We start from the raw sequence: 17671 nt of genomic DNA on the forward strand, positions 1-17671 counted from the left end.
TATCCGCTGAGGATTCTGCGCTCAAGTGGGTGAGCTGGTGCCATTGTGAGAAAAATGCACGATTCAGCATTTTCTTCAATAGGCAGGAAGAAAGGCATCAGCTGAGAGCAATCGCTCTCGCGTATACCGAGGCGGAGGCGCACTGATCCACGCAAAAAAACTCAACATGCGGTTTTGCGTGTCCCGCTACACCGTCCTTCAAGCACGACACTTTACAAAAGGTCAGAATTGCGCTGATAGACACTGTTGTTTTTATCGCCTGTTGTGACGTGGGCGGGCCCAGGGTCGGGGCACGCTCTCATTGGACGAGGCGACTCCCCCTCGTGTCACGGCGCTTCCGTTTTGAGGGGGGGCTTGCGCATGCGCAGCGACCCCTCTCTTCTGATATTTTATTTACTCCCGAAAAGCCAAGATGGCTCCTGTGAATGTCTCAGTCCCATAGCGAATCGAGGATGCAAGTAGCTGGCGAAAAAACAACTTTTCCCCGACGGTCGCGTCCCCTGGAGTGCCATCCGTATGGTGCGGAGGAGGCCCTGACACCCGTCTAGGCACCGAGCAGGCGACGGAGCGCCGCGGAACCCTCTTCAAGCCACCAATTTGGAGTAGTTTCGCGAAGTAGCTCTTCTTCTCCTCGCTGCTGCTTGCCGTCTGTCCGGAGCGAGGTTCAGACAGGCAAGGCTCATCCAAATGGCCGAACCGAGAAAAGTGCAATTTGTCACCCTCTCGGCCTTCGCCGCTGGAGCAGCCGCGGACTCACGGAAGCGGCGGCTGGAGGACGGGGCCGACTTCAACTTCGGTCGAGGCGGAGCGGTCGAGGCAGCGACCGGAGCAGGGGGTGCTGCTGCTGCCGTTGCCGGTGGTGACCGCCTCGGCCAGGCAGGCGACAGGGCTGCCTCTGCCGTCGCCGCTACCTCCGCCACCGCTGTTGCTACCGCTGTAGCCGAGAAGAGGGCGACGGTGCGGCTCAACCTGTGCCTGTCGGAGCCTGACGACCGCTCCTCCGTGGAGTTTAATTACGGCGAACTCATCCAAAATACCCAGGTAGGAGCGCAGTTAAGATGATAGAATGACGGAGGCCGGTGAGTGCGGAGTTATTGTGAGGTGTTTGTGAGGACTTGTCATTGGCGAAGTGAACGGTGTGTGTTGTGTATGGTGTGTAATGCACCTTGTCCTTCTTGTTGGGACTGGCAGCGTGGCTCAAACTGACCATTAGTGCGGCTCAGCACAAAAGACACCGGTAGTTTGTCGAGCCCACTTTGCGCCCCCCAAACTAGAGCTTCGCCCGTACAGATACAAGATTTATTTTATTTTTTTAAAAGGAAAATTCTCCTCGTTTTTTCCGCGACGAAGCGCCCCTCCACCACCACCACCACCACCACCTTCACCTCCTCCACCACCGTGTGCCGCTACCTGTGTCCTCTCACTCACAGCCACTTGCCCAGCAACAGCCCCAGCAGTCACAGCCATTACGCCACTTGAAAATGCCACATGCAGTTTGGCCCTGTGGCTGCGGGTGATAGATGGGAGAAGCGCTGATGGAAGGGAAGTACCAGGATGTAGCCGGGCGAATGTCACAGTGCTGACCGAGCCGAGCAGAGCCGAGCCGAGCACAGCCGAGCGGTCCTGCGTACTTTGATATTGGCAGTGCGTGTTTTTTTGATTCGGAATCTAACTTTACCTGACGGTGTCGTCGTGTTCTCACAGTGGGGACATTTCCTTGTGTTTTTAAAGCCGGAGTGCCATCTTTAAAGGACTGAACATGGCGCCTCTGACAGCAGCTTTGGAGGCTGTTTCAGTGTCACCGCGTGAGAACTTTGTAGTGTGCCGTTTCCGGTGCAACTGTCTTTTTTGTTGGTCTGTTCTTGACGGAGTTTGTGTGCCTTTTTTTTAAAAAAAAAAATACCTCCCTCAGGAAAAGAGGAAACCTCCAAGTGTGACTCCAGCCTACAACCCAGACGATCCTTTCAATGACGAGGAGAGAGAGCGGCTGCAGGTCGAGGCGCTGGCAAGAAAGTTTGAAAACAAATATGTACGTTCCTATAATTCATTCATTCATTCATTCATTCAGCCGTTGTTATTAATATGTACAGTCATTGCTGTTCAGAGTTTTCATTGGCACAGGACCTACAATGGTCATGGCACTATAAGAGACTATCCCCCACTATTAATAGCTGACACAAAAACAAATGAGCAGGTTATTTACGTTTTAAAGATCAACCACTTAATTGTTCAACGTCAAACTGTGTCTGCATGTATATTTGGCTAAATTCATGTCTCCCAGTGTTGTTGTTTTTTTTTTGTTTGTTTGTTTTTTTAAGTGGTGTGAAAAGGAACATTTCTAACATTTCTGCATTTTTTTTCTAAATCACTTTATTTATTGAGGTTTTTCAATTATATGAATATGATTCTACATTTGCTACCATGGCAAACCAAATTACCTGTGTTGTCTTTTAGTTCAACACTCTTCTGAGATTTTTTTTTTTTTTAAACTCATCTGATAATTTGTATTTAATATTGCTTAAATAATCTACATTACTGTTAGTTAGTTTTTTTGTACATAGTAAACAATTTACCCTCTAAAAAAGTTTTATTGTTATTATTAGTGATTTAAATAATCTAAGTAGGTTTACAGTTGGACACTGTACATCCACAAATAAGACTTGTTAAGTCAGCAGTTGGACAAAATCTCAGCAGGCCTGTTTGCATTGTTGACTTGATCTGATGATCGATTCAAATCAAACATTCACCCCGGGCGGCTCGGTGAAACTGTGCGGCTCATTTTGCTCCCTTTCCAGGGCGACGTGGGCAAGAAAAAGAGGAAGGACAGGATGCAAGACCTGATCGACATTGGCTTCGGCTACGACGAGACGGACCCCTTTATTGACAACTCCGAAGCTGTGAGTGTCCCCCTCCCCTGCAGCAGTGATTTATTTATTTTCCTGAACCAGGTCAGTGTCTCCCTTTTCACCGACGTCGCTTGAAATCAGACAACGGCCTTCTTCTGGTGATGTAACAAATCACCTGCCTGCTGTGAGGAGGTTGCCATCCTTCAGCTGTGGCTTAAAACATCTATTTGCCTGTTGACAGTTGATTCGTAGTTGCTTCTAAGGACAGTAACTGTCCCTCCCCCTGCCATCCTAACGCTCTATCCCCGTGACTCATGAATATGTATGCGGTCGCCGTGTCCATCCGATGATGTGTCACTGATGTTGTCCGACATTATTTAGAGCACATCGCTCTCACTGCCTATAATTGCTATTATTTATCCCTCTTTATTTTGGCAGACGTCCTGTGCTGTGTATTTATAAGTCCCACGATGGAAAAATGTTTCGTCCTAAACCCGAGTGAGCTTGTTTGCTTTGGCACACTAGTCATTGCGCTGACTGGCAGTGGAGCCTGGGCCGCATTGTGGAACGTTAACCAAAAAAAAAACAAAAAAAGATAATTTCCATTGATTTAATATATTTATAAATCCCCCTGTTTGGATGTTGGAGAGTTTATTATGTGATCTTGTGCCACTAACCGTCCTCTATTGTTGTTGTTGTTGTTTCAGTACGATGAGCTGGTGCCTGCGTCTTTGACCACAAAGTTGGGTGGATTTTACATCAACACTGGCACGCTGCAGTTCCGGGCTGCGTCCGACTCGGAGGGAGAGGGTGACAAGGTGAGACCACCTCCTGACACGCTCAACTGAGAGCCAATCCCCTCCCCCCGTATAAAACACGTTGAGGTTGATGCAACAGCTAGGATCTGTTTTTTTTTCTTCTCTTTCCTTCATCAGTCATGCAGCAATGTTTTTATTCATGTCATTTGTTTACCTGCACTATGAATACCGCAAGGGTTAAAAAAGAAAATACAAGTCAAACAGCAGCAATAATAGTCAGCGTTCAGGGTCGTGATAATCTTATGTCTTATTTGGCTATGGATATAATTTCTTCAATTTTAGCTTGGTAAAGGTTTTTATTCACATCAGATATGGTCGAGAAGTAGCACAGAACTTCAACTTCTGTTTCTTGTATCCGTGTTGACGTGTTATGGCTGAAATTGTCGAGGTTTTTGTATATATATTTTTTTTTAGGTACCCCAAAATTATTGCACGTTTAGCTTCACGGTGCTAAAAGTCTTCTCTTTATCTTTTCTTTAGCGCATCACACAAATTTAAAAATCACTTGACGCATCAGCTCAGAATGATGACACCCTCGTACAAATATAGCACCGGTCCAGGAAGCTAGCATTGCAATGTTCTCATTTTATTTACCACTTTTTGAGTGTTCAATTTTTTTTGTACCATGAGGCAACAAAAGTCCTCCTGACATGAGCTTGACGCGCACTGGTTTCTGTGAAGCGTGACAACGGCGACGCTGATTTCTCAGTGAAGCCCCTGCGAATCGCGGCAGCGCTTTGCACGTCAGGCGGCCCCCAGTTGATCTCTATTGATCGCACCACGCGATCAAGCTGTCGCCAGCTCATCTTTGCTAAAGAAGCGCGTTTGCTCCCCTTTCAGAAGCCGATCGAAGACAAGGAGCAGGAAATGAAGAAGAGGAAAAAGAAGGAAGCGAGCAGCCTGGAAGAGAAGAACGCCAAGAAGAATAAAGTCCCCGCGCCGGGGTGAGAACATTGACTCCTGTTTATCGTCAGTTGCTGCGTTTCCAACCACAGTTTTTTCGCAAAAGTAAAAGCGATGTTTTTGAAATTTTCGACAAAGTACAATTGCGACTTGCAGGTGTTTCCGTTGAATGGTGTGAAGCGCGTACGCCGTAATTCTCATAAAATCTCGTCCCGCGAGGCCCTACTGTGAGGAGGGTGGAGGTGCAAAGTCTCCTGTGTAAATCTGCATGTTCATGTTGTTTGCTGTCAAGAACGCTTGTCATATTTTTCTCTTTGATGACTTATCAAAAAATATTCCGTCTCCTCCTCTGTCCAATCATAATGCACCATTTTCACTGGAAATGAGCTGGTCACATGACCCCGTACGTCACATCAACTTATGTGTCAATGTAAGAAAAAAAAAGTGTTTCCATGACACTTTTGCGATATTCCTCTATATGGATACGTGAGGAAAAACCTCCTCATGAGAGCGTCAAAACCTTTCAGCCATATTTGAGAGGTTTTTCCAAGTGGAGTTGTTTCTATCACCAGTTTATTATTGCCATATTTAGGTTTTGCACAATTGTAGTTTATGACGGTGATGTTATGGTCGCGCGAGTTCAATGTCAAGGTGAAAAGGGTTCTGTGAGCTTCCAGGTGGTTATAAAGGTGAGGTACGACCGAACCGTAAAAAAAAACAAAAAAACAACCAGCGTGAGAGTTTGACCTTTCGGCCCCCCCGCGGGGGTTCGAGGGCCACCATGAATATGCGATGACGCACTCGTCCTCCCCTCGCCGTGCACAGCAGCCTCTCCGCCCTGCCTGTGACGCCTTTGTGCGTATTCGCATCCTCTCATACATCTATCATGAGGCCACGACGCCGAGTGTGACGGGCGGCCAGACACCTCCTGCCTCACACACACACACACACACGCACGCACGCACACACACACACATTCCATTATAGGTGCTTGGCGAGGCTGAATACTGATGCTGCTGCTCCCAACACATCCTCCCGAAATAGCAGCTACAGCCATTGTTGCTATTATAAAACCGATGATGTTATGCAGCGTGTGTGTGTGTGTGTGTGTGTGTGTGTGTGTGTGTGTGTGTGTGTGTGTGTGTGTGTGTGTGTGTGTGTGTGTGTGTGTGTGTGTGTGTGTGTGTGTGTTCTGGAGAAGACTGCAGGTTAATCCCTCTCAATCCCTGCAGCTCTGCTCCCTCCAGCGGCGTCTTGTCAGCGCGTCGACGCCTCGGCCTCCGTCCTCCCCGCTCGTGCCGTCGCTTCCTCTAGCTTTTCTTCTGCGTCTCCTCGCCCCACCCATGTCTCTCCTCTCCGTCCTCGATTCCACTGGGTGTGTTAGAATTGTCCCGCTTCGCTTTATTTCCGTCGACCGAGTCAAGCTGAGCAGGTGGGGTGCTGAATTAATCACGGGATGTTCTGAAACCAGTTTGAACAACAACAATAATATGACGCTGTTACAGCACAAAACCTTTATTTTCCAATTTATTTCCAGATTTCCTCCACATCCAGTTTGTTGTATTCCCTTCCACTGCCGCTGCGTCCTTGGCACGGGTGTTGCATTTTGCTTTACTTTGATCCACCTTCGTGGAGTGGAGCCACACTTTAGAATGTTTGGTGTGAAACTAAATTTTATTCTAAGGCAAAAACAAAAAGTTTGAGTGTCCTGACACACGTGCTGCGTTTCCGTGACTCCTAGAATTGTGCAAAATCTAAATATGGCAATAAAAAAAAACTGGCGATGGAAAACAGCTCAACTTGGAAAACCCTCTCAAATATGGCTGAACGGTTTTGACGCTCTCATGAGGAGGTTTTTCAGACGTACGTGTTCATATAGAGGAATATCGCAAAACTGTCATGGAAACACTTTTTTTCACATTTACACGTCAGCAGATGTGACGTACGGTGTCACATGACCAATTCACTGACCTGTGAAAATGGCGCGTTATGATTGGACGGAGGAGGAGGCAGAATATTTTTTGCAAGTCATCAAAGAGAAAAATAGAACAACCATTCTGGACAGCAAACGACATTGAAATGCAGTTTTATCGCTAAATGTTTTGTACCTCCATCCTCCTCACAGTGGAGTCTACTACTAGTCATCGTAGTAGTAGCTATAGTAGCAGTAGTAGCTGTAGTAGTAGTAGCAGAAGTAGCTATAGTAGTAGTAGTAGCTATAGTAGCAGTAGTACTAGTAGTAGTAGCTATAGTACTAGTAGTAGTAGTACTACTACTAATACAACAGCTACTACTACTACTACTACAGCTACTAGTACTACTGCTACTATAGCTACTACTACTACTACTACTACTACTATAGCTACTTCTGCTACGACTACTACTAGTACTACTACAGCTACTACTACGACTACTATAGCTACTTCTACTACTACTACTACTACTACTAGTACCACTGCTACTATAGCTACTACTACTATAGCTACTTCTGCTACTACTACTACTACTACTACTACTGCTACTATAGCTACTACTACTACTACTACTACTACTACAGCTACTACTACTAGTACTACTGCTACTATAGCTACTACTGCTACTATAGCTACTACTACTACTATAGCTACTTCTGCTACTACTAGTACTACTACAGCTACTACTACTACGACTAGTACTACAGCTACTACTACTACTACTAGTACTACTGCTACTATAGCTACGACTACTACTACGACTACTATAGCTACTTCTACTGCTACTATGACTACTATAGCTACTTCTTCTACTACTACTATAGCTACTTCTGCTACTAGTACTACTACTACAGCTACTACTACAGCTACTACTACGACTACAGTGGTCCTACTTCTACCACTACTACTCCAAGGATCAGAGCTCTTATTCTGATGCTTGGCTCTGTGATGTATTTTTGCACAGACATTTAGCCGTGCCACTCTGTATTTAGCCTCTACTCACTCCTCTGAGCTCCCTGCTTTCTTGTATTTACACCGACACACTCTGGAACAACAAGCGAATGTTATGTTGCCTGCAGGTGAAAAGATTTTACTTTGCTAAAGACTGAATTTGCCCAAAAGGGAAAATGCTGTGTTGTTTTTAGCATCTGCTTTTAATGCATGCAACTCTTTTTTTAAGGAAGTCGAAGTCATGGGCAGGTGCGCTTTTCATTTCTGATTTAATGGCCGCCGAAATTTCAGTTTTCATTGAGAGGAGAATCTCCGATTTCAACGACTTGGTGACATCGGAGTTCCGTCCCGGTTTGTCTGACAAAAGGAAAAATGCAATCAAGCGAAACTAACCCCCCGATCCAGACCGTCAAGTAGTAGCGTGTGACAGGGTCTCTGGTTGTGTCCAAACACAAATGTGAAGGTGCTGCAGAAGTGTTGACGTGCCCTGTTGTGCATGCGTCTCTGCAGGGTGGCCGCTCTCAGCCCCCACAGGCCGGAGAAGAAGAAGAGGAAGAAGCTGATGAAGGACTCGCTCTACCTGGCGGCCATGCTGCGCCGCTTCACCCGCGAGAAGGAGGAGATGAAGAGGAGGAACCCCAACATGGTGCTGCTGGGCCTGGCGGGGGGCGAGGCCCACAAGCCCCGCCCAGCCAACAACTCCTCCTCCGCCAACAACCACAACTCCTCCTCCTCCTCCTCCTCCGCCTGTAACTCCACCGCCCACCTGCAGGGCGGCGCTAGCGCGGGCAGCGACCTCCTGCTGGCCGACCTGGCCTCGGACCCGGCCGTCATGTCGCTGCTGGGCTCGGCCAATGAGAAGGAGCTGCAGGACCTCCTGGGCGACCTGGACTTCGGCCTGCTGGACGGCGAGCAGCAGCAGCAGCAGCACCAGCAGCAGCATCATCAGCAGCAGCACGGCGTGGCGGCGGCAGCTGCAGCCAGGGAGAATGGCGTGCTGGGTGTTGGAGCCCCGCCCCTAAAGGGGGCGGTGGGAGTGAGTGGGGCAGGAGGAGGAGGAGGTGGGGTTCAGGGGCGTGGCCCGGGGCCCTCCAGCGGCCTCTTCTCCCCACCCCCGCTGCCTGATAGGCTGCCGGCTCCGCTCATCAAACGCATCGAGGACCTGCGGGCGGTGAGTCAGGACTACTATCAACATTTGGATGGATAGATGGGTAGATAGATAGATAGATGGGTAGATAGATAGATGGATGGGTAGATAGATAGATGGATGAATGGATGATGGATGGATGAATGATAGATCAGTGAGTCGGGATTACTATCAACGTTTGGATGGATGATAGATGGATGAATGGATGGGTGGATAGATATATGGATAGATGGATGATAGATGAATGATAGATAGATAGATGGATAAATGGATACTGTAGATGGATGATAGATGGATAGATAGATAGATGGATATATGATGGATGGATATATGGATAGATGGATGGATAGATGGATGATAGATTGGTGAGTCGGGATTACTATTAACGTTTGGATGGATGGGTGGATGTATAGATGGATAAATGGATGGGTGGATAGATAGATGAATGGATGATAGATGGATATATGACAGATGATGGATGGATGAATGGATAGGTGGATTATTTAGCCCGAAGGAATTTCTCAGCCACACAATCCCTCGTCAGCAGTCAGTTCATAAAAAGTGCAGAAAGTAAAATAATGGTTAAGGTGAAGGATTTGAGGTTAAAAAAAATGAATAAATAAAAAAAGTATCACTGTATTAGAGGTTTTTAAAAGTAAAACCCAGAATTGCAGGATATAACGTGCAAGGTGCATGAATGTGCATCCATGGGTGCAACATCACTCCTCTCACCCTCGTATCCCCCCCCCCCTCAGTGTTGTGTTGAAGAGTCTGATGTCATTATTTTTGATGTATTTGTTTAAAAACGTCTGCTGTCAAGAGTACAATAGTAGAACACAGGTGTGAAGATTTAAGCAAGTGAGGTTAACAGAAGTCTAAAATAGGTGTGGACGATAATCGTGACTAATGGAAACATTAACTGACATATTAGTCGACAACAGAAATAACGGTTAGTTGTAGCCCTGCTCCACAGTACACCCAAGGCAACTGGATTCAGTTCAGTTCAGTTCAACAATGGGACTCCTCAGAAGCTCTGCAGCTTCTGAGGAGGCCCAGGCACCATACAGCCACCATAAATCACAAATCAATTCCCCAGTTCCAACCCCCCCCCCCCCCCCCCCCGAAAACAAAGACACTCACACACAGACACAAAAGACATCAGAGACTGGTGCATGAAAATACACACATGGATGCATACATACGCTAAAGAGAGAAGTTAATCACTTCCGGTGCACTCTTCTTCTTCTGTAGTAATGACGGTAGTATCAGTCCGCCCGCTGCCGCAGCACGACCACCGACCTCAGGAAGTAGAACTGCGAAGCGTCTTGGTTTTCGGTCGTGTTGCTCGCTTATGGAGCAACCATTGCAGACACAAAGTTGTGTATAAAACACTAAATGTGTCTTCTGCAATTATTGTGAGCTGTGTCAACACAACTCCAGTGAAATGGCAAAGACAAACAGGACCACTGGAGAATGGCCTTGGCAGTGCAAGTGCAGTTGGCACTGTTTCTTCTTTTATCAAATGAGTTTCATTTTTTTTTTTTCCAAACAAGTTCTGCATGACGGCCGTGACGCTGCAGAATCGCCCGTCGGCGTTTGACAGATTTCCCTCCGAAATTTAGAGTCAGGTGTCAGTTTGATCAGGCAACTGGAAGGTGGTGAAGCGCGTGTGTGTGTGTGTGTGTGTGTGTGTGTGTGTGTGTGTGTGTGTGTGTGTGTGTGTGTGTGTGTGTGTGTGTGTGTGTGTGTGTGTGTTGTCAATGTTTGCACTGCCTCAGCGTGCTGCTGACTCACCATGCCCCTCCCCCCTCCTCCCCTCCAGGCTTCACGGCAGTTTGATCAGGAGGGCAGGAAGAAATTTTTCACCTTGGACATGAACAACATTCTGCTGGAGTGAGTCGGACAGCTTTTAAATCACATCTCCCTCCTCCTCTCCCTCTTCCTCCTCCTCACTTTCAAGCCCTTCTCACACCTTTCCTCCACTGCACCCCTCACTCCTCTGCCTCACCCCGCCGTGCTTTTTCGGTCCCCTCTCTCATTTTGTGTCAACCTGGCGCTCACGCTGCCCCACTCGCACTTTGATGAGCTCACCGCGAGCCTTCTCTCAGTCTCTCTTTCTGCTTGTCGCTTCATCCGATCGCCTCTGCTCTCAACACCCCCTCTCCTCTTCTTCTCCTCCTCCACTCCTCTGGCTGATGACTGTGTCCTCCTCCTCAGCATCGAGCTGCAGGCCCAGGAGCAGCCCCCGGCGGTGCGCTTGGGCATCTACTCTCACATGGAGGCCTTCGTGCCCTGCAACAAGGAGGCCCTCCTCAAACGGCTGAAGAAACTCAGCTTCAACATCCAGGTGAGAGGAAAAGAGAGAGGAGCCTTGAGGCAAGATCAAGATTTATATAAGATTTAAGTGTCTTTATATATATATATATGTATATATATATATATATATATATATGTATATATATATATATATATATATGTATATATATATATATATATATATATATATATATATATATATATATATATATATATATATACATATATATATATATATATATATATATATATACATATATATATATATACATATATATATATACATATATATATATATATATATATATATAGTGTGTGTGTATATGTATATATATATATATATATATATATATATATGTATATATATATGTGTAAACACACGTATATGTATATATATGTATTTGTGTATATATGTGTGTGTATATATATACGTGTATATATATATGTGTGTGTATATATACGTATGTATATATATATGTGTGTGTATATATACGTATGTATATGTATGTATATATTGACATAAACACTTATGTGTGTGTGTATATATATATGTGTGTGTGTGTGTGTGTGTGTGTGTGTGTGTGTGTGTGTGTGTGTGTGTGTGTGTGTGTGTGTGTGTGTGTGTGTGTGTGTGTGTGTGTATGTATGTATACAGATACACTACACCATACTTGACAGCAAACAATAGCTGCTCCCAAACGCAGAATGTTTTGTCTCCCTCCTCCTCCTTGTGGGGTCTCGCAGGATGAGATTTGACAAGAATTACATCTGATGTGCTTCACGCCATTCAATTTAAAAGCACCTGCAAATCCCAATAGCGCTTTGTCAACGTTTTAGAAATATCGCTTCTGTTTTGCAATGCGTTACGTGCACGAGGCCAACACACCCAGTGAAAAGTCGGAATCAAAATTCAGTTTGAGAAGCAGTTTGTGGGCGCCCTGCGTTTCCTCTGAGTTCAGCTGATCATGTGACCCTCCAGTCCTGCCGTTCTCTGCCTCTTTCTCTACTTTTTCCCGTCTCTCCATCTCCAGCGGTTCCCTGCGGCATCGCTTGTTACGTCGTGGGCTGCTCGGTGCAGTGTGTGTGTGTGTGTGTGTGTGTGTGTGTGTGTGTGTGTGTGTGTGTGTGTGTGTGTGTGTGTGTGTGTGTGGGAGGGGGGGGCGGGGGGGTTCTCTTGTCAGGGACCCTTGAAGAGAAACTCGTTGACCAAGCGTCTTTCTTCTCTCTTCCACCTGCTGCTGCTTTTTTTTTGATTTCCTCTCTTTTACCATCCCTCGCTTCTCTCTCCTGCACTCTGCATCTTTGCTTTCCGTCTCTTTTCTTCGAGGACTCCATTTCTTCCCCCTCCGGTCAACGCTGACTTCAGTGTCCTTTTATTCCAAAAAACTGCTCACACTCCTTATTCTTGTTGTGTTTTTCTCTCCCTCCTTCCTCCCCTTCTTCCCCCCCCTCCCTCCCTCTCTCTCTCCATCTCTCTCTCCATCTCTCCCCTCCTCTGCTCCTAACCCAGCCGCCCCTGCTCTCTGTCTCTCAGGACGACCGGCTACGGACGCCGCTGCTGAAGCTCAAGCTGGCTGTGTGCAGCGTCATGCCGGAGCAGATTGCCAAGTACAACATGGACTGCATGGCCAAGGTCGCAAAGTAAGTCATCCTGTCTTTCTTTTGGAGCTTTTCTGCGGATTGTCAGTCAGACTCCATAAAGAAAGTTCAAGTTCCGAGTGTTCGTTAAAGGTGGTTGTTGTTTTTATTTTAACTGCATCTTTAAGGGCTGGTTAGCCATTGTGCCATTTATCATCCTTCCAGTTTAGCAGAGTTCACTGCGGCTATGCTAGTGCAAGTCAATGGTATCTGCTAGCCTGCCAATAAGTAGCTAGACGGAGGATGGATAGATGTACTTTATTGATCCCAAATTGGGAAACTACACTGCTTCAGCACTTAAAAAAAAAAAAAAAAACAGTACAAAAATAAACTACACATGGATTAAAGTAGTTCCAAGAACATTCAAATCGATCTATGTACAACAAACAACCAGAGCAGATGTGCAACAGACAGTCAAATTGAGCGGAGGCGGGGACAAGCAAGGCTTTATAAACCACCAGTGCATTATTTGCCACTGAGTGTCAGGGGAAATTTCCAGAATGTTGTCTGTCCAACAATCTTACCAGTTTGCCAGCAGCAGCAGCGGAATTTTCAGTCTTCTGTGAATGTGTGTACTGAGTGCAGTGCATTGTCTGGCAGGCAGCAGCAGTCAGAGGAGGGCGACAAGAACGGCTCAGAGGAGGAGGATGAGGAGAAGCCTGGGAAGAGGATCATGGGCCCGAGGAAGAAGTTTGTCTGGGACGACAAGCTCAGGTGAAGATCCAGGACTCTCTCTCTCTCTCTCTCTCTCTCTCTCTCTCTCTCTCTCTCTCTCTCTCTCTCTCTCTCTCCATCTCCCACCCTCTCTCTCTCCCTCTCTCCATCTCCCTCTCCCTCCCTCTCTCTCTCTCTCTCACTCTCTCCCGCTCTCTCCCCCCCCCTCTCTGTCTCTCTCCCTCGCTCTCTCTCTCTCTCTCCCTCTCTCTCTCTCCCCCCCCCTCTCTGTCTCTTGTCTCTGTGTCTCTCCCTCTCTCTCCTCTCTCTCTCTCTCTCTCTCTCTCTCTCTCTCTCTCTCCCTAAGACTGTTGAATGGTCACACACTTGACACACAGCAGCTGTCCAGACAGCAGGATTGGAGGCCTGCTTAATGCAATAAAAAAAGTTGCTGCTCAATCAAAAAACAACATCTGAATTGGAAATTTCAGTCACCCGACACTCATTCAAGAACAGCCGTCGGCCTCGCTCGGTCACTTCCTGTTCAGATCCCAGCCCCACCCTCCTGCTGGCTGCTGAGTTAATATTCCAATATTAAACAGCACCTGGTGCGTGTGTGGTGTTTGCCGTGCAGGAACCTGCTGTGCAGCGTGGTGCGAGTCAAGCTGAGCTGCTACGAGATGGAGAACCAGTGCTCTCTGTCGGTGGAGGACTACCTCAAGGCCTTTCTGGAGAACGAGGTCAAACCACTGTGGCCCAAAGGCTGGATGCAGGCCAGGTCAGCGCTGACACTTTGACTTCCTACCTTCCTCCTCTCCGAAGAGTCCCACGGGTGTTATGTTAAAGCTGAAGTGTGCAGTAGTTGGAGATTTTTAAGAAGAAACGGCGACATCAAGTGGTTGCATTTTAGATTGCAGCGTCTTTCAGTCAACGTCCCTCTCCCAAGCTTGCCAGTGAGCTACGGTGGCCTACGCGAGACCCTAGCTGTTTGTTTGTCTAATAACAGAACATCTATGGAAAATAAAAGTATGAATGAGAAATATGAAGTAGTGAGTGAGTAATTCTGTAACGTATAATGGCCTTATCACGTACTCAGTGTTGGTTAGTACTGACATGCTAGCACTCATGCTCTGCTGTTCAGTAATAAAGTGGTTGAATCCTCGGTAGAGGATTTTTTTCCCTCTGGCTTCTCTTCGCTCTTCTAATGCAGCCGCTTGTTTTAAAGACTTTTACAACATCTCAAGGGGGTTTAAATGAGAACAAAACCTGCTGTTAGTTCCTTTTAATGTTGGATCTGTTTCAGATCGTCGTTCTGCTGCGGTATCCAACTGAGCTTCAGTGCCTTTGCTTATTTCTACATGAATGCAGCCCCCCACCCCCAAAAAACAAAAAACAGATTTTTATTTTATTTATTTATTTATTTATTTTCAAATCTCTGCATTTCTGCCACACAGGATCTTGTTGAAGGAGAGTCTCTCAGTTCACTGTCACCTCACTGGAAGCCTGTGAGTATTCAGTATTCCACCGTCAACCGCTCGTCGACTTCTTCCGGAGCCTCCGGGGCAAAAACCCAGCGTGTCTGAATGTTTTTCCTCTTGGTCCACAGAGTGAAGAGGAGGATGGTGCCAGGGCCCAAGAGCAAAACCAAGGTGTGTCTTCACGCTGCTTTTTGCACCATTTTAATCCACTTTGCTGAATTTTGACAATGATGATGATAACGTGAAGCTCTGTGGACCTCCAGGTTCCTCAGATTGTTTTGCCCGTCAGTATGTTTCCTGTTTGCATAGTTTTTATTTGATTTTATTTATTTCAAACATGTAAGAAAGGAAAGAAAATTAAAAGGATACAAAAACCAAAACGCACACAAGAAAATGAAAATAAAAAAATATTATAAATAAAACAGCAAGGTAAGAATAAATAAGCAAACACCAGTGAAAAATACAAGGGAATATTATTGTTCACGTTCCATTTCATTCATTTGATTGGTTTCTCATCTAAAGGCACTTCACTAATTATTACATTTTAGACACAGGACCTCAGTCATTTCCAAGTTAGCCAGCGTGCTATTTATCAGTGGACACCATTTCAACACGTCCCATCCTTCTAGCTTAGCAGTGTTTGCTGGTGGTACTCACCACCAACCTTTGTGAAACCTGAGAGCTCCTTCATGGCCACTGAGTCATGTGATGGGCAACCAGTTTGCTGCACTGTCCTGAAATAACACGTTGTCCCAGTTAGTCTTTAGTCATATATTATTATTAATGATTACTGATCTATGTGAAAACAATGCCCACATTAATGAGTTCTCAATAATACTCATCATAGTAATTATTATTATGATCATAATATTATCATTATTATTATTATTATTATTATTATTATTAGGAATGACTTAACAAGGCTGGAAACAATGTAATTTTAGAAGCAGCTGGAGAGGTTGTCCTATATTTAGAACAGCCTGCGAGGCCCTGGTGTGGTCCTGGAGGGCAGCCTGAGACCACATGTTGCTGACCCCCTGCTGCAACCACACAAAATCAGTGCAAATTAACGGCGCAAAATCTCTGCGTTTTCCTCGCGCGTCGGCTGAATCGAGTCCCGTCGGTAAGTTTTCCCCCCCGTGTCCCCTCCCCTCCCCTCCAGGAGGGCCTCTGGATCCAGAAGGCGCCGCTCGCCCTGACCTCCGGCCCCTCCCTGCCCGCCGCAGCCCCGCCCACGACCGCCCCGACCTCTGGCCGCCCGGCCATGGCCCTGTCGCCCTCGGAGCCCATCTGCCTGTCGGACTCCCTGGACGAGGAGCTGTCGGCTCCGTCCCTGGACTCCATCTCTCACGCCCTGGCCCTCCTCAGCAACGCCTCCAAGGGCCTGGGCCCCCCCGACAGCCCGCTGTCGCCCCTGCAGGTGCCCACCTCATCGCCGCCACCCGTCACTCCGCACTACCCCTCGGCGTCCCAGCTGGCCGCCGCCGCCGCCGCCGCCCACCAACATTCCTCGTCCAGGGCGGAGACGACGACAACGACGACGACGACAACTGCGCCGGGCGCCACGGCGCTGCCGACGCCCTCTCCTACCTCCACGCCCTCGCCGTCTGTCACCGCCGCCGCCGCAGTGGCCCGGGTGCAGGCGGGGGGCGGCCTGTCGCTGGCCTCCCGGACCGCCAACGGTCCCTACGGGGTCATCAAGGCCGCCGGGCAAAGCCAGACTCACAAACTCCCGTCGTCCAATCACAGGCCGAGCGCCGTGATTGGCGGCGGCGGTAAAATGCACCCCCACCCCTCGCCGTCGCCGCCCAAGCAGCGGCCGCCCCCCACCGCCTCCCCTCTGCTGCCCCCCCACCAGAAGAGCTTCGCCAGTGTGGCGGGGGCGGCGCTGGGGGCGCCGGGACTCACCAAGGTCGGCGCCAAGGTCGGCAGTAGCAACGGGGGCACGCCGCCCTCCCCCGCCCCCCCGGCCCGCCCCAACGCCTCCTTCTGCCCCCCCTCCTCCCTGTCGCCGGCCCCCCAGGGCGCCCACCCCCACCAAGCCAAAGCTCACCCCCTCCCCCGCCCGCCCCACCACGCCCACCACGCCCACCACCACCACCACCAGCCCAACTTCATCACGCCCATGCAGGCCACGCTCACCAAGTCGCCCCACAGCAGCAGCTCCTCGCCCATCATCAAGCTCACCCCCCGGCCGCCCGCACCCACCCCGCCCCCCTCCTCCTCCCCGGCCCCGCCCTCCTCCTCGCCCTCGCCCTCCCCCTCGCACCCCCCTCTCTCCCATCACATGATGGCCGGCCAGCAGCAGCAGCAGCAGCAGCAGTTCGCCCCGAAAACATTTCGCCCAACCTTCAGCGCGCAGGTCAAGGTCGCGCAGGGTGGCTGCAGCTTCGCGGGAAGCCCCAAGACTCAGAGCAGCCCCAGCAGCAACAGCTCCTCCGGCGGCAGCAAGGGGGCGCTGCAGGCAGCGGCCGCCCCGGAGAAGACGCCCACGTCCTCGGCGGCCTCCGTTCTGGCCAACCACGGGCAGAGGCAGCGGGCGGTGGGTGGAGCCAGCCAGAGCTCCAAGGCAGGGAACGGCTGGGCGGCCTCAGGAAGTCTGGCCACACCCCCCACAACGTCACACCTCTCACAGGTGAGTGAGCCCTGGGCGGTGGGGGGCGGGGGGGGGGGTGGTTCTCATGCTAATGGAGTTGAAAAAAAAAAACAACCTGCTGTGTCATCGTCAGGTATCGAGCGCAGGCTCCTCCCTCCTGGGTAGCCCCACCCCCCTGCCGCTGGGCTTCGGGATGCTGGGGGGCCTGGTGCCCGTCTCGCTGCCCTTCCAGTTCCCCCCTCTGCTCAGCTTCAGCCCCCCCGGAGGCCCGGGGGCCGGCGGCATGGGCTCGGCACCCAGCTCCAACTCAGGATACCCACTAGCACAGAGCGACCTGATGGGTGAGTGGCA

At 48.8% G+C, this 17671-nt stretch overlaps 1 protein-coding gene across 2 annotated transcripts in view; it reads left to right on the forward strand.

Annotated features, from left to right (window-relative positions):
• The first annotated feature begins 261 nt into the window (after positions 1–261).
• The window catches only part of ubn2a (ubinuclein 2a), a 21677-nt gene continuing 4267 nt past the window's right edge, over positions 262–17671 (forward strand). The window contains exons 1-15 of one of the 2 annotated variants that reach the window (XM_076014358.1): positions 262–1041; positions 1913–2029; positions 2796–2897; positions 3554–3664; positions 4505–4608; positions 8002–8662; positions 10461–10531; positions 10856–10985; positions 12489–12595; positions 13193–13306; positions 13881–14024; positions 14701–14751; positions 14853–14895; positions 15887–17359; positions 17454–17661. In XM_076014358.1, coding sequence (XP_075870473.1) covers positions 688–1041; positions 1913–2029; positions 2796–2897; positions 3554–3664; positions 4505–4608; positions 8002–8662; positions 10461–10531; positions 10856–10985; positions 12489–12595; positions 13193–13306; positions 13881–14024; positions 14701–14751; positions 14853–14895; positions 15887–17359; positions 17454–17661 — 3790 coding nt within the window. In that variant the 5' untranslated portion in view covers positions 262–687. Of the gene's footprint in view, positions 1042–1912; positions 2030–2795; positions 2898–3553; positions 3665–4504; positions 4609–8001; positions 8663–10460; positions 10532–10855; positions 10986–12464; positions 12596–13192; positions 13307–13880; positions 14025–14700; positions 14752–14852; positions 14896–15886; positions 17360–17453; positions 17662–17671 lie in introns of both variants that reach the window. The other variant, XM_076014350.1, reaches the window with a different exon arrangement.

This window comes from Nelusetta ayraudi, unplaced genomic scaffold (assembly GCF_046127955.1).
Source record: "Nelusetta ayraudi isolate G7.1 ecotype Tasmania unplaced genomic scaffold, CSIRO-AGI_Nayr_v1 ptg000006l, whole genome shotgun sequence".
Taxonomy (NCBI): Eukaryota; Metazoa; Chordata; class Actinopteri; order Tetraodontiformes; family Monacanthidae; genus Nelusetta; species Nelusetta ayraudi.